This window comes from Callorhinus ursinus, unplaced genomic scaffold, assembly GCF_003265705.2.
Source record: "Callorhinus ursinus isolate GAN/ISIS: 27379988/994484 unplaced genomic scaffold, GSC_fseal_2.0 scaffold8, whole genome shotgun sequence".
Classification (NCBI taxonomy): Eukaryota; Metazoa; Chordata; class Mammalia; order Carnivora; family Otariidae; genus Callorhinus; species Callorhinus ursinus.
The window spans coordinates 996,891-1,018,789 of NW_027397070.1; the positions used below are offsets into that span (position 1 = coordinate 996,891).

Below are 21,899 nucleotides of genomic sequence, written 5' to 3' on the forward strand. Positions count from 1 at the left end.
TTTCCCCTAAGGTCAGGAACGCGGCAGGGATGTCCACTCTCACCACTGCTATTCAACATAGTATTAGAAGTCCTAGCCACAGCAATCAGACAACAAAAAGAAATCAAAGACATCCAAATTGACAAAGAGGAAGTCAAACTCTCACTCTTTGCAGATGATATGATACTTTATTTGGAAAACCCAAAAGACTCCACCCCAAAACTGCTAGAACTCATACAGGAATTCAGTAAAGTAGCAGGATATAAAATCAATGCACAGAAATCAGTGGCATTCCTATACACCAACAACAAGACAGAAGAGAGACAAATCAAGGAGTCGATCCCATTTACAATTGCATCCAAAACCATAAGATACCTAGGAATAAATTTAACCAAAGAGACAAAGGATCTGTACTCAGAAAACTCTAAAATGCTCATGAGAGAAATTGTAGAAGACACAAAGAAATGGAAAAACGTTCCATGCTCATGGATTGGAAGAACCAACAGTGTGAAGATGTCAATGCTACCTAGAGCAATCTACACATTCAATGCAATCCCCATCAAAATACCATCCACTTTTTTCAAAGAAATGGAACAAATAATCCTAAAATATGTATGGAACCAGAAAAGAGCCCGAATAGCCAGAGGAATATTGAAAAAGAAAAGCAAAGGGGGCGGCATCACAATTCCGGACTTCCAGCTCTATTACAAAGCTGTCATCATCAAGACAGTATGGTACTGGCACAAAAACAGACACATAGATCAATGGAACAGAATCAAGAGCCCAGAAATGGACCCTCAACTCTATGGTCAACTTATCTTTGACAAAGCAGGAAAGAATGTCCAGTGGAAAAAAGACAGTCTCTTCAACAAATGGTGTTGGGAAAATTGGACAGCCACATGCAGAAGAATGAAACTGGACCATTTCCTTACACCACACACAAAAATAGACTCCAAATGGTTGAAAGACCTAAACGTGAGACAGGAGTCCATCCAAATCCTAAAGGAGAACACAGGTAGCAACCTTTTCGACCTTAGCCGCAGCAACTTCTTCCTAGAAACATCGCCAAAGGCACGGGAAGCCAGGGCAAAAATGAACTATTGGGATTTCATCAAGATAAAAAGCTTTTGCACAGCAAAAGAAACAGTCCACAAAACCAAAAGACAACCGACAGAATGGGAGAAAATATTTGCAAATGACATATCAGATAAAGGGCTAGTATCCAAAATCTATAAAGAACTTATCAAACTCAACACCCAAAGAACAAATAATCCAATCAAGAAATGGGCAGAAGACATGAACAGACATTTCTCCAAAGAAGACATCCAAATGGCCAACAGGCACATGAAAAAGTGCTCAACATCGCTCGGCATCAGGGAAATCCAAATCAAAACCTCAATGAGATACCACCTCACACCCGTCAGAATGGCTAGAATTAACAAGTCAGGAAACGACAGATGTTGGCAGGGATGTGGAGAAAGGGGAACCCTCCTACACTCACTGTTGGTGGGAATGCAAGCTGGTGCAACCACTCTGGAAAACAGTATGGAGGTTCCTCAAACAGTTGAAAATAGAGCTACCATTTGATCCAGCAATTGCACTACTGGGTATTTACCCCAAAGATACAAATGTAGGGATCCGAAGGGGTACTTGCACCCCAGTCTTTATAGCGGCAATGTCCACAATAGCCAAACTGTGGAAAGAGCCAAGACGTCCATCGACAGATGAATGGATAAAGAAGATGTGGTATATATACACAATGGAATATTATGCAGCCATAAAAAGGAATGAGATCTTGCCATTTGCAACGACATGGATGGAACTGGAGGGTGTTATGCTGAGTGAAGTAAGTTAATCAGAGAAAGACATGTATCATATGACCTCGCTGATATGAGGAATTTTTAACCTCAGGAAACAAACTGAGGGTTGCTGGAGTGGTGGGGGGTGGGAGGGATGGGGTGGCTGGGTGATAGACATTGGGGAGGCTATGTGCTATGGTGAGTGCTGTGAATTGTGCAAGACTGTTGAATCACAGATCTGTACTTCTGAAACAAATAATGCAATATATGTTAAGAAAAAGAAAAGAAGATAGCAGGAGGGGAAGAATGAAGGGGAGTAAGTCGGAGGGGGAGACGAACCTTGAGAGAGGATGGACTCTGAAAAACAAACTGAGGTTTCTAGAGGGGAGGGGCGTGGGGGGATGGGTTAGCCTGGTGATGGGTATTAAAGAGGGCACGTTCTGCATGGAGCACTGGGTGTTATGCACAAACAATGAATCATGGAACACTACATCAAAAACTAATGATGTAATGTATAGTGGTTAACATAACAATACAACCCCTTTTCATCATCTCCAAAAAAAAAAAAAAACACTAGGTGAGTTTTTTTCAAAACTCAAAATTCATGCACATGAATCTTACTAAAATACAAATTCTGATTCGGAAAGTTTGGGTAGTGTCTGAGACGGTACATTTCAGAGTAGCCCCCAGTGATGCCCATGCTATTTAACACATTTAGATCAGTCACTTCCTACAGTGCTATCCACTCTTTCCTTTTTTGAAAACTTTCTCTTTCTGGCACTCTGCACTCCCATTTAAAAATTCAAGATCTGGGGACACCCGGGTAGCTCAGTCGGTTAAGCGTCTGCCTTTGCTCAGGTCATGATCTCAGGGTTCTGGGATTGAGCCCTGAGTCAGAGTCCAGCTCCTTGGTCAGCAGGGAGTCTGCCCCTCCCTCTGCCAGCTTCTCCCTCTGCCTATCACTCCCCCTGCTTGTGCTATCCCTCTCTGACAAATAAATAAATAAAATCTTTAAAAAAAAATTCAAGATCTGGGAGATCTTCTGCATTGTCCTTTTATACTAATCAACTTTGATTATTCCACATCATGAGCCTTCCTCCTGCTGTAGGCCCTCTTTTCTTCTCAATCCGAACACTGTACTTTGGAAATCCCATCTACTTATCTGGCTTCAATTAGGCTTTCAGCTGACTGAGGAGACTAGAGATAAGACCCGGCTCTGGAGTTAGATCTGGATTGTAATTCCTACTCTGCCACTTAAAAGTATTATGATCTTATACAATTTCACTTAACTTCTCTGAAGCTAAGTTTATTCATATTAAAATGAAGAATAAAATTAGTAACCCAAAAGGTTGTTATATTAAGATATTCCTTATGAAGTATATACTAACAAATAATTCCTAAACAATTGTTTTTGTGATTAGAGGCAGAATTAATGTGAGGTTAATCAAGTTTAAACTTCAGGGCCCCTTACTTGATTCTTTCCAAGACCCTGGGAAGGGCCCTAGCAATGTGCTCATGTGGTCATACATTTTGTAAATTTTTCAAAAAATAAGATATTATAACCACAGTCAGTTAAAACTCCTGCTGTTACATTCCCACTTCCTCTCATTGCAATTCTACTCCTATCAGGTGCTGATAAAGTGGCCACAAGCATACTTGAACTGGCTAAGGTGAACTTGAATTAAGGATACATTTAATTTGGATTTAGTGGGGCTTATATATGTGGCTCGGGGTCATATCAGTATATTTTTAAGTGTTTGCTAGCAAAAGCTCACAGGCTAAACATCAGAGACAAGTTTCAAACAAAATTTTATTTGACACTAATATTAATTATTTTATATTACACTGTGTTGTGGTTCCTTTGCTAATGTCCATTAACAAGTCTTTGTTTCCTTAAAGGCCTGATAGTCTACGTTGGCAACTTTCCAGTGTTTGAAACTATATCCTACCTTCCTAGCTGGTTCCAATCGACTTTCATAGTTTTACTGCCTCCTGTTACTGTATCTGGGCACTCCACTCTATACAAACCTGATTCCTTACTTTTTGCTGGAGGATGGCTTTGCTTATGTTTTCCTTTGGTCTAAAATGGCCTTGCCCAGTTGTATCTGTTAAGGTTTTTATTAATTTCTTGCTGATTGGTCACAAACTTTTTACATTTATGGGGATAATGTAAAATTCATAATACACCAGTACAATGAAGACATTAACAACTGTGGTAGGCAAATTCTAAGATGATACATAAGAGGTCTGCCCTTTGGTGTATATATGCCCTGTACAATCTCCTCCCCTTGAGTGTGGGCAGGACCTAGAATATGATGGGTGCCACTTCTGCAAGTAAATTACGTTATATGGCAAAAGTAAAGAGATTTTGCAGACATAATTAAAGCCCCTAATAAGCTTGATTTTGAGTTAATCAAAAGGGAGATTATCTTTGGTGGGCCTGATCTAGTCAGGTATGTTCTTTACAAGAGGGCTTAGGCTTTTCCTGAGATCAGAGAGATTCTCCTGCTAGGCTTGAAGAAGCAAGTTGCCATGAGTTCTACAAATACAAGGAAATGAATTCTGCCAAAAACCACATGAGCTTAGAAGAGGACCCCCACACTTCAGACAAGACAGTGGTCTTAGTTGACTTCTTGACTATAGGCTTGTGAGTTCTTGCTTAACTGTGCCCAGACTTCTGACCTACAGAAACTGTGAGATAATAAATGGGTATTGTTCTAGGTCACAAAGCTTGTGGTAAATTGCTACACAGCAATAGGAAACTATTCAGACTTAATGAACTGGTTGATGAGTATCATCAGTTCATAATATTTAAGGTTTGTTATAGCATAAGAAAACTTGAAATGTAATGAAATCTTACAGTATATAGTAACTTAATAGATGTTTTCCAAAATTTGACTATAATCCTAAAAACTTATGTAGCATTATCATAATGCACTGTGAATTAAAAAAAAATTTGTGGGGCGCCTGGGTGGCTCAGTTGGTTAAAGCGACTGCCTTCGGCTCAGGTCATGATCCTGGAGTCCCGGGATCGAGTCCCGCATTGGGCTCCCTGCTCAGCAGGGAGTCTGCTTCTCCCTCTGACCCTCCCCCCTCTCATGTGCTCTCTCTCTCATTCTCTCTCTCTCAAATAAATAAATAAAATCTTTAAAAAAAAATTTGTGATCAATCATGCTAGGAATAAAGACTGAATTATCTTTTTTTTTCTATCTAGGAAGTATTACAAATTTATTGTCAAATGAAGAGAACACTAAAAATTATGGAGCCAAAACCCAAAAGAACAAAAACTATTACATAAATACAAAAAGTACTACATAAAAGGATTTGTGTATTTATTTATTACATAAATTACATAATAAAATGTGTATTTTTTCTAGATTTTTTGATGGTGGTATTTGTTTTATAAAATTTGTAAGTTGTGATTTTAGTTTTCATTCTAAAAATTATTTTTCAAATTTTATTTTATTATGTTATGTTAATCACCATACATTACATCATTAGTTTTTGATGTAGTGTTCCATGATTCATTGTTTGCATATAACACCCAGTGCTCCATTCAATATGTGCCCTCCTTAATACCCATCACCAGGCTAACCCATCCCCCCACCCCCCCCAAACCCTCAGTTTGTTTCTCAGAGTCCATTGTTTCTCATGGTTCGTCTCCCCCTTCGATTTACCCCCCTTCATTTTTCCCTTCCTACTATCTTCTTTTTTTTTTTAACATATAATGTATTATTTGTTTCAGAGGTATGGGTCTGACTCATCAGTCTTACACATTTCATAGCGATCACCATAACACGTATTTTATATACCCAATTTTTATTAAAAATTTTGTGTTTTTTTAACAAGCCCCCATTTTAGGTGATGGGTTTTAAGGAGGGCACTTGTTATATGATGAGCTTTGTGTGTTATATGTAAGTGATGAATCACTAAATTCTACACCTGAAACCAATGTTACCATATATGTAAACTAACTAGAATTTAAATAAAAACTTGAAGTAAAACATAAAAAATAAAAAGCCCCATCTTGTAAGTTTCAGGGCCTATGAAACATAGATCCTTCTCTGTACATGATCATAATGCTTTGGAAATTCAACCATAGAAGGTCAGGAACATGTGGGGAAGGTTCACAAAAAACATTAATGTGTCCTTAGCTCTGTTTGGGCCCTAGAGGGCGCTGTTGCCTAAATTGGAAATAGTTTTTCTGTGAAAGTTCAGAATAGGCCCACAAAAACCTTTTTCCCTGCAGCTTTTTTTTTTAGTATATGTGCTGCCGAAGCGAGCACTTCCCTGCAGCTTAAAGAGGTCTTCTGGTGGCAGTTTTAGACAATGACATGTAAAGAATCTCAGACACCAGGGGCAGACGGTTTTGCCCAGAAAGCATCTCTTCCTAACAGCCCCTAAGAAGAAGGAATCTAAATCCCCTATCATTCCTCCTCAACCTCAGAGCCATCTGGATTCAAGTACCCCAGTCATCAGATTTTATTTTATTTATTTTATTTGTGAGGAATTTCCCAGAAAGAAACTCCCTGATTCTTCAGCGCTCAGCCATGACCTTCGTGTTCATCTTGACGCTTGGGGTGCTTCTGTTCCTAAGTGAGTAACATTGCATTTAATTTCCTTGTCCACAAATAAAACATTGTTCTAGTTTGACTCAGAACATACACTTTTTCTTTTAGCGGAGTTCACTGACTCAGCATTGATGTTTCAGGAGGAACCGGAGCCCAGGCGGTGACCCAGCCTGATGCCCATGTCGCTGTCCCTGAAGAATCCCCTCTGGAGCTGAGGTGCAACTACTCTTCTCTTCGGCCCTATCTCTACTGGTACATGCAGTACCCCAACCAAGGCCTCCAGCTTCTCCTCCAGTACGTATCAGGGAACACCAAGGTTCAAGGTATCAAAGGTTTCAAGGCTGAATTTAAGGACAGTGAAACCTCTTTCCACCTGAAGAAACCCTCAGCCCATTGGAGCGACTCAGCTGTGTACTTCTGTGCTGTGAGTGACACAGTGCCTGGGACTGCAGGGGGAGCCGAACACAAACCTCCTGAGACATTGTAACAAGACCCAGGGTCTCAGCCTGAACTATTTTCAGGACGTTGACATGTTCTGTGAAGATAAACAATGCAGAGAATACAGAATCCTGGGAAGTGTTTGGTTTCTATGGATATCTTAGATATTTTTCCTTTTTTCTTTCCCCCCATTTTGCAAAGGCAAGACCGCTGTTTTTTGAAGTGCAGCATTTTTACCCTCTAGAGTCAGGATTCTAGAGGGAATGAAGCCATAGGATTTTCAACAAGCTGGAGGAAATTACTTGCTCTCATGTCATTTGAGGGCACCTGGGTGGCTCAGTCAGTTAAGCGTCTGCCTTTGGCTCAGCTCATGATCCCAGGGTCCTGGGATCCAGTCCCACATACGTTGGACTCCATGCTCAGTGGGGAGTCTGCTTCTCCCTCTCTCTCTAGCCCTCCTCCCCACTCATGCTCTCTCCCTCTCTCTCAAATAAATAAATAAAAACTTTAAAAAATAAAAAAAAACACCTTGAAATAGTGATGGGCAAAGATAGTTTGGGGTTGGCCATGTGCGTCTGCATAGGGCAGATCGGAGAATTGCTTTGCAGAAACCAGGACAATTGCTTATGTCAACCTGAATTATCTCCAGAATATTTTACTAGGATCCTGAGAGGCTTCTTTCCTCAAAGAACTTCAACACTATGACTAAAATATTTGAGAATGGACCTAATTAAAGCTGACATTATGAGAATACATACAGGTGACCTTTAGAACGAAGGGAAAAGGGCCTTCTTTATCCCGTGGTCCTTGATAACAGACACCCTAAATCACACATACTGTCATGCTGGAGTTCCATGTGAAATCTTGGGCTAGTTTGTTCTATGAGTGACCAGCCTTTTTCTTTATCAGACACACCCAGGTTACGGCTCCCCTCTTTTTCTCTCCTCTACTTCAATTTCTCTAATACCCGTTGAATGCCCAACAATAATTAGTGAATCCTTCATCATCTTTTTCCCTACAGTTTTTCTTACTGTGCCGTTAGTAAACATTTGCAATATTCTTGAGCAAGTCACCTGATCTTCAGTGTCTGCAGATCACTTGACTTCAGTAAAAATATGGAGGGCCTCGTTTTCCATTCCTTGAAACTCCAAATCCATCTGCAGAGGATTCTTTTTTTTATTGTTACGTTAATCACCATACATTACATCATTAGTTTTTGATGTAGTGTTCCATGATTCATTGAAGGATTCTTGTTATTTATAGAGTCTGAGACAAGAGCACAAACTGAAATTATATTTATATGTTTTCAAACAGTTATTTTTCTTTTAAAATTATCAAAGTGAAAAAGCAAAATACAAAAACATAATAATCAACAGTTTCAATAAAATGTACTTAAAACTGAAATTTTATTTAAAAATTTTAAGCTTAGTTATAGATGTTTTTTATAAAAATAAGGTTATTCACAGTTTTGGTGTCAATGTCCATCTAATTGCTAAAGTAAATAACACCAGTTTTTATGCAGGTTGGTCTAGAATAAATATGCATCGTTTTAAAGTAGTATTGGTAAATTCTGCAAAGTGTTCCAGCCACCATGAGCAACTGTTTTGAGTCCCATGCTGATGTGAGCAGCCTTCAGAACCACAGATGAGTACATAGAGAAGCAAGAAAATGGATCCTTAGCGCTCCCGGGAAATAATATTTCATTATGCAAGAACCTATTGTATCCATGCCATCTGAAAGGAAAGAACGGGTTAGTTCATTGATTTTTCTTTTCTTTCACCTCAGATCCCCCCAAATTCCAAATCAATATCTACAGCAACACAGTTTGCAAGTTTTTCTGATAGTCAAATACAGTTTCAGAGGCAACTATTAAGGTATGTGAATAAGCCCTTTTCCCTGAGCCTAAACAGTATCTTAGTTAAGGTTACAGATTGTGCCCAGAGCCAAGTTACGGAGACACCTGAATGCTTTAATACACTTACTCATGGGTGTGTGTGTGTGTGTGATGAGTGGTCCTGTCCACATACTTGCTCATTTTCTCTGTTCTTTGTATTTAAAATAAGAGGCCACCGTTCAAAGATCGCCCATCTTTGCTTTTGTTACTCTCCACTCTTGTCACTTGCATAGAAGGCATACAGTATCATATCCTCCACTGAGCTCCCTCCCAAAATAGAGGCTTAAAGTAATTGTTGCTGTCTTGGTGTTCGTGTAGTATTTATGGCATGCTTTTATGGCTGCATCCTCTAGGCCTTTATTCCATTTGAGAGATATTTGTCTCCCTCACTATTATCACAAGCTCTCGGAAGGGAGATCTACTGGCTAATTCATTTTTGTATTTTCCCGGGTCTGGAACACTCTTAAATACGTTGGCTAAACTGTATTGAATCACATTGGGGAAAAAATCACATTGGAGCTTCATTTTTTATAAGTTCCTAGCTAAGAATTAAATAGATTCTTTTCATATCATTACCTAAAAATATATTACATGAAAGTATTTATTTTCATAAAAAAGGACCATGGGGGAATCATGGTCCAATCCATGGTTCTCTCCATCCTTGTGGACACTTCTGTGGTTTCAAGTCAATCCACAGGTACACCCCTGCCAAGGATGGCTGGACTGAGCCATGTATACCTGCTAAGTAAGAGGTGTTTGTTAAGGTTCTAGCCCATTAGGAGGCACTATAGGTTTTCTTAAACCAGGACTATGCTGAAGGACCTAGTTGTGAATAGTACTAGTAATAAGTAGTAGAAGAAGGCAGAATAATTGTGTATAAGGAAAAACTAAATCATTATCAGCATATAAGAAACATGCTTCTTGCTGAATATTCATTTCAATTAGTAGTTCTGCCTTATTCCCTGATTCAAGTACTGCAAGTTTCTAGCTGTAATGCATATATCTGTGTTTACATTGTTATGATCTTTATCTGCATCGTTACCTTAATCTGCCTCTATCAGAAAAGACTTCTAGATCAAACAGAGAGTCCTATAAAGCAAAAGGGAAGATGAATTCCCAAGTTCAGAAATCAGGTTTTTCTGATTTGTTTATTTTTTCCTGCCTAAGAATTTTCTGGATCGGGAGAAATAGAAACTTCTGGTCACAGATCCAAAATTATTTCTAAATCATTGCATGCCACCTTTTCTTTAGTATCCCTTCTGTCTCTTACCTACAACTAGAAAACTAAAAAGAGGGAAGACAGAGAAGCTAAGGGGGGAAAAAAAGGAGAATATGAAGAAGTAGAAGCACACTGAGGAGGAAGATGGAAGGAAAAGAGGAAGACAGAGAAATTAGAAAAGAGATTCATTGAACTGCAAGTGTGAATCACAGGAAACTTTACAGCCAAGAATTAGAAAAACAAAATATTAAGCAGCAAAATGAATATGTAGAAATAATGTCCAAATTGATCCTATTTTTTTTCCTCACAACTTACAGTCTTATTAGGTTCAGTTCTCATAATAATATTTACCACCAGTCTTGGTAATTCCAGGAGAGCCTCAAGCCATAAATATTGCACATATTCTAATAATAGGAACTCATTAAGTATGTAATATATAACATTTATGTTTTTATTATTTGGCACAACTGAAATGACTCTCACATAATTAATTCATAGGTGAGTAAACATCTTTTTGTCAGAATGCTTGCTTGTTTTTTAGATTTTAAAATGTGGAAATTGTTTCTGTGATCTCCCTCCCCCATTAGCTTAGATGAAGCCTGGTTCCCCCCCCAGGGGGGCCTCCCCGTTTCCTTTCCCCATGATGTGACTTCCAGGATTACCAGCAAGTGTTCCTGAAGTCATAACCCCCATCCAGCCCCTTCTCAGTGGGCTGAGGGTGGGGCTGCGTGTGGCAGAGGTCCGGGCCAGAGCAGTGTGTGTTGGGTGAGGCTGATTTGTCACAGAAACAGGAACAGTTCCAGATCCTCGTGGTGACACGCACGCCCCAGGGTTTAGTTAAACAGATCTTGTGGTGAAAAACGTCCTGGTCAACAAGGCAAAGCATCATGAAGAGGCTATTGGTCACTGTGCTGGGACTTTTGTGCACCCAGGTTTGCTGTGAGTTGGGATTGTCCCCCATGGGAATCTGAAAGGATTTGGTAGCTGCAGTATTATTGAGGGAGGAGGGAAGGAAGGAAGGAAGGAAGGAAGGAAGGAAGGAAGGAAGGAAGGAAGGAAGAAGGAGGGAAGGGGCTTACAAGCCTTGCAGACTTTCTATGCGCATAATCTGTGGGGACGTTTTCCAGGTTTTGTAGGTGTTACAGTGACCATCACCTTTGCCCGTGTCTCCGTTTCTCATCAGGTGTGACAGGCGCAGTGGTGGAGCTGAGGCCCCTGGCCCTGAGTCTCCAGGAGGGAGCCAATTCCACGCTGCAATGCAATTTTTCCACCTCTACGACTAATGTGCACTGGTATCGCCAAGATCCTGGGGGCCGCCTCATGCACCTGTTTTACATTCCTTCAGGGACAAAGCAGAATGGAAGATTAAACTCTACGACAGTCGCTAAGGAACGCCGCAGCTCACTGTACATTTCCTCTTCCCAGACCACAGACTCAGCCACTTACTTCTGTGCGGTGGAGCCACAGTGCTCCCCAGGCGGCCGCAGCTTGTGCACAAACCCTCAGCTGGGCTGGGCTCCTCCAGCCGCCTTCAGATCAGGAGCCCGCCGCACAGCATCTGTACAGCTTTACCACTCCTTACCGCATCTGCAGAGTTGGAACCAGACGCTTGTTGGTCCTACAGATTTGGGACTTTGGTCTTCATCTTCCCTTCTCAATCTGGTGTCTTTTTTTCTGCACTATAAACCTCTAACTTGGAACACGGAGAGTAGCTAATAAGAAGACAGAATTAAAATAAATATTTAAGCCACAGTAGGCTGGACTCCAAAAGGGCAAAAAGTCAAAGGAATAAAAAGAAAAAAGAAGTCACTCCAATAAAGATGTTACTAGACAATGATCCAGCTTAGCTGGGTGTCTCAGGAGTGTTCAGGTCTCTCTTAGCACAATGTGTCCCAACAGACAATTGCAAATAGTTGCATCCCATCCTACTAGTGCAGCAAAGCAAAGAAAAAAATTTTCTGCTGAATGTTCATATATGAACTTGGTCACTGAACACAAAACAAATTTATTCTTTTATAGTTTTGGACTCAACAAGTCTGAAATCAGTTTCTCTGTCTAGTAAAAGTTCTCCGCAGGGTTGAGTCCTTCTAGAGGGTCTGGAGGAGAATCCATTCCCTTGCCTTTTCTAGCTTCCGGAGGCCACCTGGATTCCTTGGCCCATGACACGTCTTTGAATCACTCCAGCCTCTTGCTTCTACTACAACTCTTTCCTCTTCTGGAGTCAAATCTCCTACTTCATTTTTATAAAGACACTTGTAATTCTATTTTGGGCCTGCCCAGATAATCCAGGACAATTCATATCAAATCCTTATATTAATCACATATCTAAAATCCCTTTTGCCATATTCATTCACATATTCAGATACCCAGCATATTAAGACCTGAATATCGTTGGGGGTCATTATTCAGGCCATATATATTATAGCAATTCTGGATCTCCATTCCCCACCCCTTTTAGGGTTTGCTGTTTGCTTGTTTATTTGTTTGGTGCCTTGACTCTTTCAGTTAAGCCAATTTTTCCCACGTTGTGCAGCCTCTGACATTGGTCCTAGGAGGACACTGTCTTGGGGATGTGTCCAGACATGCAGATATGGTAGTGGTTTTAGCAAGACACTCTTTGGCGGTCCTTTTCCCTGATCTGTGGTAAGTAAGGTCTCTGCCCTGTTTGTATGACACCTTGTCACTAGCCTCAATTAAGTGTTGGCTGATTGTTCCGTCATTTTCAACAATATCTCAGTTGGCATCAATTGCTCCAAGCCCCCTTGCAGAGGTAGTCTTTTAGATTCATCACTGAGGCTTGTTCTGACCCCTGGAGGATTCTTCCTAGCTCTCTTTCCTGTAAAATTTCTAGCTAGTTCATGATTTAGCTTATTGCTGTCCTTGAGCTACCTGACTTCTACTAATTGCTTACAACCAAAAATCTCTGCTGTTTTCAGAAGTACCTTTAAACTTGAACTTCCTAATGCTCTGTTCCAGATAAAGTCTTCTCTACGGGAGAGCTCTGTTCTTATAGCTGCTTCTCTCCCTGGGCATAACCTCTGTGCCACTACTCTGGAGTTGTGAGAAGGAACAGTGGTCTGCATTTCCCCTAGTGATATTCTTGCTTTATGAGCAGTGTGTTGGGTAGAGGCAGTAGCTTCTGGTCTTGGCTTGCCTTTCCCAGCATGGAACCACCACTCTATGAGTGAGCTGGGGTGAGTGCAACAGGGACCCAGTATTCTCAGTCTGTCATGCCTGGGGTACTGCTTTTCTGCCCTGTGAGTGGGGTGAAAAGTAGGCACTCTGTGGCTTCTCTTGCTTGCAACGGAGCCTCTGTAACAAAAAGCTGGGGGAGATAAGAGATGTTGGCAGTTAGCCTCTCCCAGGGAGATAGTGTAGCCCTATATCAGGAGTTGGGGGGACAAGGACCCCTGTGTTCTTGGTTATACCCACCCAGCATGAGCTTCCATCATCCCGAGCTGGGGTAAGGGGGGTGGGGAGTGGGTCATGGCTCCATTGCCATAGACACCTTCTGTTCTTAGAGATTTAGTAGATTTTCCTGAATAAATATTTCTCTACATGCCCTTTTTATTTGTTGTATACCCTTAGGACAATGTCCAGAGAATTTAATTTTTAAAAAATAATTTCCACCAGTTATGATTGTTTTTTTTGGTACTGTATCTGTGGATCTGATGTGGGAAACAGAGATAGAAAGAAATGTAGATAAAAATGTCTTTATAACCTGCAGCCCATTGACAAATACTTGAGGCAGGCAGAGTATAATATTCCTCCAGGGAACTCCCAACTGTCCTTATGTTGACTCCTCACTAAAGGCAAAAACAATCTTAGTTTGACAATAGCAAGGCCTCCAGGATCCTGAGAGTCTTCTTTAGCATATGAAGATCCTTTGGGAACCTTCCTTACCTTTATTTCCCCCAACCACCAAGTATGTAATCAGTTGCCCCTCACAATCCCAGGGCAGCAGCTCTTCCTGTCCACAGGTCCTGTCTCCGCGCTTTTATAAAACCACCTTTTTGCATCAAAGACATCTCAAAAATTCTTCCTTGGCTGTTGGCTCTGGACCTCACCTCACCAACATTCCAAAACTACGTCAGATCTACTCACACTGCCATTCTGGAATGTACAGCCTCCTATTCATGTTACTAGCACATAGAATAGGCCTACACAGAGAATAGCCGAAAGTTGAACTTTTCTTTGAGGTACCTTGATTTTCTCCGTCAAGAAAGAAAGCCATCATCTTGCTTTTAGCCTAACCCTGCCCCAGATACAATTAATCAAACACACCATGTATCGTCATCATAAAACAACCGTGTATTCTGGAGAGGATTAATGATTAAAGACAGGAATACCATATCTTTTCTCAAATCAAGCATTAGTTGTTCTTAGAGTTATTATCCAAAATAAATGAAGACTAAGGCTCATCTCTATGTTTCTGACTCTTTAACAGTAAACACCATTAGTTTTGATTTTTACAAAGTCCAACAGTGTAGTTTTGAGTTAGGAAATGGTTGGGGTTCAAAACTGATGGCCAAGGAAGAATTCTTGAGACGTCTTTGGTGCAAAAAGGTGGTTTTATGAAAGCAGACAGAGCCGCACCGGGGTCAGGAGGAGCGGCCCATGATATACTTTCAAGTTGGGAGGGGGTTAGGGATAACGTAAGTCTCTAAGGAATTTTGGAAGCAAGGTTTCTAGGACCTTGAGGGGGCTAGCTATCATTAGGAAAAGGTCATTTATTACTGTCTAGTAAAACCCTAGTCATGAGACCCTTCAGATGTATATTGGTGAGTCATATCCTTGGAGAATGACTGCCAACATGTGTCTTGGGGGGTAGAGATAAAGGAAGTTTCCAAAGGAATTTTTGTATGTTAAAGTAGACTCACAGGATCCTGGGGGGTTGGGATAATGTTAAGCTAAGATTGCCTTTTCCCTCATCAAGGCAGCTGAGCTACCAGAGGGTCACTCTGCCTGTTTCAAGGACTTGTCAATGGGCTGTAGGAGGTAAGGAAATTTAATTTTTTCTCTTGTCTTTGCTTCCCACATTGGACACATCACCTCTACTGAAGATATCACGATTATAAGAGTATGACTATTTTTCCACCAATAGAAAATAATGAACAACTTAAATACCCATTGTCTTAGATTCTGTTCCCCAGAGGCACACCTTGAGATAAGGATTTGTGCACCTGAAAAGGAAAGGGAAAAGGCCTAACAAGGGTCAGATTTCAGATGACCTGATTTTGTGGGGAGCTCTAGAGCATAAATCCCACCACAGTTTGCTTTATCCTTTGACGGCAGTTAGTGCATATTTTCTTGTGAAATATTTCTTGTGAAAAATTTAAAAATTTTAAGTTTTTTACTATTTTCCCCTATACCCACAACAAACCTAACATCAAGAACATCTGTTCTTGTTTGAAACTCAACATCAGCATTAGTTGATATGATATCAGAACTCATAAAATCAACATTTGTGATTATGGGAAAATGAATTTCTCTTTGTAGCTCATTCTGGTCCGAATCGTGATGTTTATTGCTCTGTATGTCTGCTAAGTCACTGGTTCCAAAGTCAGAATTTTCAAAGCAATTGTGGACTGTGTAGTGATGGGTGATTGTGTCCACATAGCAGTAAGATTCTTCACTGAATCACGAACACGCCATTAAAAAAAATCCATAAAAGATAAATTACCCAGTTTAAAAATGGGCAAAATATTTGAGCAGACTTCTCATAAAAGATATAGGAAGAACCAATAAGCACATAAAAAGATGCTCTACATCAGGAGTCAACAAAATATGGCCCACAAACCAAATCTAGCAAGCCATCTGTGTTTGCAAATAAAGTTTTATTAGAACATAGCAATGCTCATGTATTTATGTATTATCAGTGGCTTCTTTCATGCTACAATGGCAGAGTTGAGTAGTTGTGGCAGAGACCGAATGGCCTGCAAAGCCTGAAATATTTACTATTTGGCTCTTCATGGAAAAAGTTTGCCAAACTTCCTACATCATTAGTCATCAGAGGAACACAAGGTAATACCACAATGAGATCATTACACAACTATTATGTTAGCTGAAAAAAAATAGGTGACTATATCACATTTTGGCAAAGATATAAAACAACTGTCTACATTAGAATTTATTTAAGGACCTGTTCTCTTCAATATGAAGGGCTCTCCCTGATCTGAGGTTGGTATTATTGGAAGAAGGACAGCCCAAGCAGTGACTCAGCCTGAGGGCCAATTTCTGCATCTGAAAAGCCCCTAGGGCAGGTGAGATTGACGGGAGCCCTGCTGCCTCTTGGTAGGTCCAGCATCACAACCAGGACCCCCAGATCCATCTGAGATAAACCTCAGTAAATAGCCATAAAGCTTTCATAGGGGAACTCAACAAGAACAAAATCTCCTCCATCTGAAGAAATCACTGGCTCAAGAAGACTCAGCCTCTTACTTCAGTGCTCTGATTGATCCAGGGATTTCTGAACACAAAGTTTTAAGAAGCTGCATAAAATTGTTCAGTGTAACTTTTCTATATGGCCACCAAGAGGCAATGCTGCTTCAGAGAAGATTAACATCGGTCTCACACACACAGGATCATCAGCTAGCCAGAACTAATATTTTAAAAAAATTTAATGAGCTATTATCTCCTACTTTGCTTAAATTTGTATCTATCAATCATCTATCCATGTATCTATCTATCTACCTACATATCCATCCATCTACCTTAAGAGTATCTGTGTTTGTTCCAGTCTAATAGTTTGAAAAATATGACTTTGAAAAGCAACAATTTTTTAAATAATACACCTTGTTCTTCAAGGTCAGGGCCATATTAGCTTCTTTAATATGAATTTATGTTGTTTTCACCATACACAGCCAACTTCCAATCCCTGAGTTAATGTGTGTCTAGAATTCTCTTATCCCATTATTTTTGCTAGGAACCCTATTGATGTATAAGTCCCAGTTCAAGCATCTCCTCCATCGGAACTCTTCTCTTTCTGGGCCCAGAAACAAGAGTTCGTTACTCTTTTTTTGGTCACATCGTAAAGGTACACAGTTCTCTTTTGTAAGCATTTATCTGGCTATACTTGAGTACTGACTATGTTGACTGAAGATCAGGACTATGTCTCTTTGATGAACGAGACCCAAGTGTTGTCGATGTAGTGGGTACTTAGTAGGCACTCAGTTAATATACTTTGAAGATATGCATTAATGAATGAAAAATGAAAAAGAAAAAAACACATCACAAATTCAGCAAACAATAAAAAATCTCTTTATGGTACTGGACTAGAATGAGATTAGATTGTAGAATGAGGAATGGGGACTCTTATCCTTGGCTCCTGCTGGACTGTGATATGTTTATTTTTTTATTAGATTTGAGATGATATCAAATACAGATACAAAATTTTCTCTGTGCCTCAGAAAAAATATGTGCTCCTTATTTCTTCTAATTTCTATTATTTATAATGCAGATCACCATTTTTTACCCTAGCTTGTTTTGGAATTTATCCTCAATTTCTGTCTCTGTGTCCTGCTGTGTTAACATCTAAAGCCAAATGGATTCTTCGTATTTTCATATTTCACCCATAAGGACAAAATGTGAAGAAAAGTTTCAATGTGTGCTCAAACTCAGGTTGAGTGTTAATGCTAACTGGATTGAGTGTTAATGCACACTGGATGGTCAAGGCTCCAAGTCTTCCTAAATCTGCAGAATCTTTCCATTCTCTTGTACCCATTTGGAGATCAAAGCTCCTGAAGGACAGATAATTCCAGTACTTCCTAACTTCTTTTCCCCAGGTATATTCTTAGAAATATTTAATTTACCTGATTTCTATTCTAGAAGAAATATTTTAAATAAGAAATATTTTAAAGAAATTGAAATAGATTTAATTACTTTCTATCATTTCTTAGGATCATGTAAAATATGGACATATCTGAAAGACTGTAATAAAATTTAAGTTCCCTAAGGGGAAAGAGACCATATATTCTTTTTTGTTGTTGTTTATTTTTATTTTTATTTATTTATTTATATTGTTATGTTAATCACCATACATTACATCATTAGTTTTTGATGTAGTGTTCATGATTCATTGTTTGTGCATAACACCCAGTGCTCCACGCAGAATGTGCCCTCTTGAGACCATATATTCTTTATACTCTGCTCCATTACCTAGCTTGTAATGGGATATGGTGCATTTTGTGTGTCTTTAATAGGCTTTAATTAGTACTTGTAAAAAAAAAGAAGAAATGCCCCTATACGTGCTGATCTTGTAGCTTCATAGGCGTCCCTCTCTTCCCCACCATAAATGTAATATTTATTGACATATTAAGCTGACTTAGTATATGATTTTTAACATTTTAGGAGGTGTGAGGAAAAGGAAGAGGGGTTTTGTAGGAAAGATATTCTAAACTCATCCTAATCTGTGTGTAAGAAGGAAATCTTTGATTCCCAGTGAAAGTATTTTCAGCCATTCTAAGTTAGGGCAAAATGAGGAAGTGCTTCCTTTGACAGAAATAGCTTCAAGCAAATGCATTTGTGAAGGGGCGGGGCCTGTTGCAGGAATTAAAAACAGGTGTGAACTTCAAGTTAGCGTCCTAGCAGGCTAGGAAGACCAGAGGACTAGCTGAGTTGTCACTGAGCTTTGGTATCAGGAGGAATGGCCAGGATCCTGAGAACATCCATTTTAATTCTATGGCTTCAACTAGGCTGTGAGTTGTGGAGGAGAAACTCCAGGATATGTCATTAATTTGGGAGGATGAGGACATTGGGATACAGACAGCCTCATGCAGGTAGGGAAATATAAATTTGGGGACCTAATGACTTTTTCTTATCTTTTTAAGCAGGGGTGAGTGGCCAACAGAGTAATAAGAGTGGCCAGCAGCAGGTGAAACAGGTCCCTCAATCTCTGACAGTCCGGGAAGGAGAGATTTCTACTCTGAATTGTACTTATGAGAACAGTGCATTTGACTGCTTCCTATGGTACCGACAGTACCCTGGTAAAGGCCCCGAATTATTGCTAGCCATGCTCTTGGTTGAAAGAACAAAGAAGGATGGAAGATTCACAGTTTCCCTCAACGTAAGTGCCAAACAATTTTCATTGCACGTCACGGCTCCCCAGCCTGGAGACTCAGCCACCTACTTCTGTGCAGCAAAAGCACAGTGCTCCCCAGGCACCTGCAGCCTGGCCCCAAACCTGAAGCTGAGGCTCCAGCCAAACCCTACTGTGTAGAGCAAATACTTACACACACATACACACACAATCTGTTTGGCCACAAAAAAATTCTTGATACATTTAAAGGGACTGAAATTAAATAGAATTTATTCTCTGACCAAAGTGAAATTGATTGAGAAAATGAATTGCAAAAAAATGTCTCTAGAAACTTTCAAGTACTTGGAATGTAAGCACTAAACTTTAAAATACAGTAGCCTCCTCCTAACCTCCTTTGCTTTCTGTGGTTTCAGTTACCCGTGATCAACTGTAGTCTGGAAGCCAGATGAGCCCCTTCTGGCATATTGTCAGAAGGTCAATAGTAAACTAACGCTATGTCATAATGCCTACATTATTCGCCTCACTTCGTCTCATCATGTAGACATTTTTTCATCTTACATCATATAAGAAAGAAAAGGGCGGTACAGCATAATAAGATATTTTGAGAAATGACATTCACATAACTTTTATTACAGTATATAAAAATATACATATATATGGGATGTAGCTAAAATAGTACGTAGAAGGAAATTTAACGTTTTATTTTATTTTAATTTAATTCCAATGTAGCTAACATAGAGTATTATATTAGTTTCAGATGTACAATACACTGATTCAACAATTCTACACATGACTCAGTGTTCATCATGATAAGTGTACTCTTAATCCCCTTCACTTAGGAAATTTAACATTTTAGACACTTATATTCTTAAAGAAGAAAAGTTGAAAAACACTGCTTTAAGCTTTTGACAAAAGAAGATAGAAAAAGAAGAATAAATTAAACCCAACATAAGCTAAGAGAAAAAAAATAATTAGAAATTCAAACTAGTAAACTACAAAACAAACAATAAAGATAAAAAATTTAAAAGTTTATTTTCTTAAAATGATTAATAAAATTGGTATATCCCTAGTGAGAATTATCTACGTAAAAAAGAGAGAAGACACAAATTACAAATGTAAGGAATGAAAAAGAAAACCACACCCCAGATTCGACACTAAAAGGAAATAAAAGAGTATTATTAACAACTTTGTGCTTTGAGTAGAAGTGTAGAAGTAAACCCACATAAGTGAGGACAACTGATTTTTTGAGAAAAGTTTCAAGGCAACTCAATGGAGGAAAGATAGTCTTAGCCACAAATGGTGTTGGGATAATCAGATATTCATAAGCAAATAATTGAAACTTGACCTAAATCTCACACCTTTACACAAAAATTTGAGGATAGTCTTGAAATGGTTAATACACCCAAATGTAAAATGAAGCACTATAATTCTTTTAGAAGAAAATATAAGAGAAAATCTTCATGACTTAGAGCTAGGTGAAGGGATTTTTGACAATACGCTGAAAGCACAATCCATTAAAAAAAAAATCAACAACCTAGATTTCACCAAAATTAAAAACATTTGTTCATGAAAGACAGTTAAGACAATGAAAAAGACAAACCACAGATTAGCAGGAAATATTTGCAAAATACACTTTCACAAAAGGACTGGTATACAGAATATAAAGAACTTTCTATAGGAAGGAAGCAAACAATCCAATTAAAAATGGGCAAAAGACTCATGCAGACACTTTGCCAAAGAGGTTATGTGGTAGAGAAATTAGCATATAAATAAGCTTATTAACATCATTAGCCACTAGGGAAAATATAAATTAAAGCCACAGAGAGATACCATACCACATCTATCAGAATGGCTAAAATAAAAAACACTGGCAATACCAAGTTCTGGCAAGGAGGCAGAGAAATCCAATTATCATACATAGCTGATGGGGGGTGGTACAGTCCCTCTGGAAAACAATTTGGAGGTTTCACATAAAGTCAAACATTCACTTACCTTACAATGCAGCAATCATGATCTTCAGTACATATAATAGAGAAATGATAAATTTACACAAAAAATCTGTACATGAATATTCATAGCAACTATATTCATGATGGCCAAAAACTGGAAACCATCCAAATCTTTTTCGTTGGGCAAATGGATAAATACACGGTGGTACATCCATATGGTGGAATACTATTTAGTAATTAAAAGGAACAGATTATTGATACATGCAACAAACTGGATGGATCTCAAGGGCATTATCCTGAGTGAAAAAAGTCCGTCTTACAAGGCTACACAATGTATGATTTCACTTATTGGATTATTATGATTCCATATATATGATTCCACTGGTACAATATTCTCAAAAGGACAAAATTATAGGGATGGAAAAGAGATCAGTGGTTGCCAAGGGTTGCAGGGATAGGAGGGTGTGCAAAGGGAGTTTCTTTAGAGTGATGGAATAGTTCTGTATCTTGATTGCAGTGTTGGTTACACAATCCTATGCATATGATAAAATTTCATAGAGTTGTGCATTAAAAAAGGAATTCATGTATAACCTGGTGAATCAGAGTAAGATCTATGTGAATAGAGCTGTATCAATATCAGTTTTCTGGCTTTGATTATTGTACTATGGTTATTGTAAGATGTTGTCTTTGGAAAAAGTTGGATGAAGTGTACAAGAGAACTCTGCAATGTTTTTGCAATTTCTATGCCAGCTTAAAATTATTTGAAAAGAAAGAGTAAACATGTGAGGCAACTGGATTTGTAAACATTTCTGACTGGAGTGTAAACTGGGCAACGACTTCGGCAGTTTCTCATAAAATAAACCTTCATCTACTGCAACCCGATGATTCCCTTCTAGACATTTCCCCAAGGGAAATGAAAACATGTCTACAAAAAGATTTGTATAGAAATATTCACAGCAGGGGTGCCTGGGTGGCTCAGTCATTAAGCGTCTGCCTTCGGCTCAGGTCATGGT

The 21,899-nt window shown here is 39.2% G+C and overlaps 1 gene segment (V, D, J or C); it reads left to right on the plus strand.

Annotated features, from left to right (window-relative positions):
* The first annotated feature begins 10,772 nt into the window (after window positions 1-10,772).
* The window catches only part of LOC112822597 (T cell receptor alpha chain constant-like), a 387,302-nt gene continuing 376,175 nt past the window's right edge, over window positions 10,773-21,899 (plus strand). Inside the window, 2 exon segments of the C gene segment in view lie at window positions 10,773-10,839; window positions 11,084-11,366. Coding sequence covers window positions 10,788-10,839; window positions 11,084-11,366 — 335 coding nt within the window.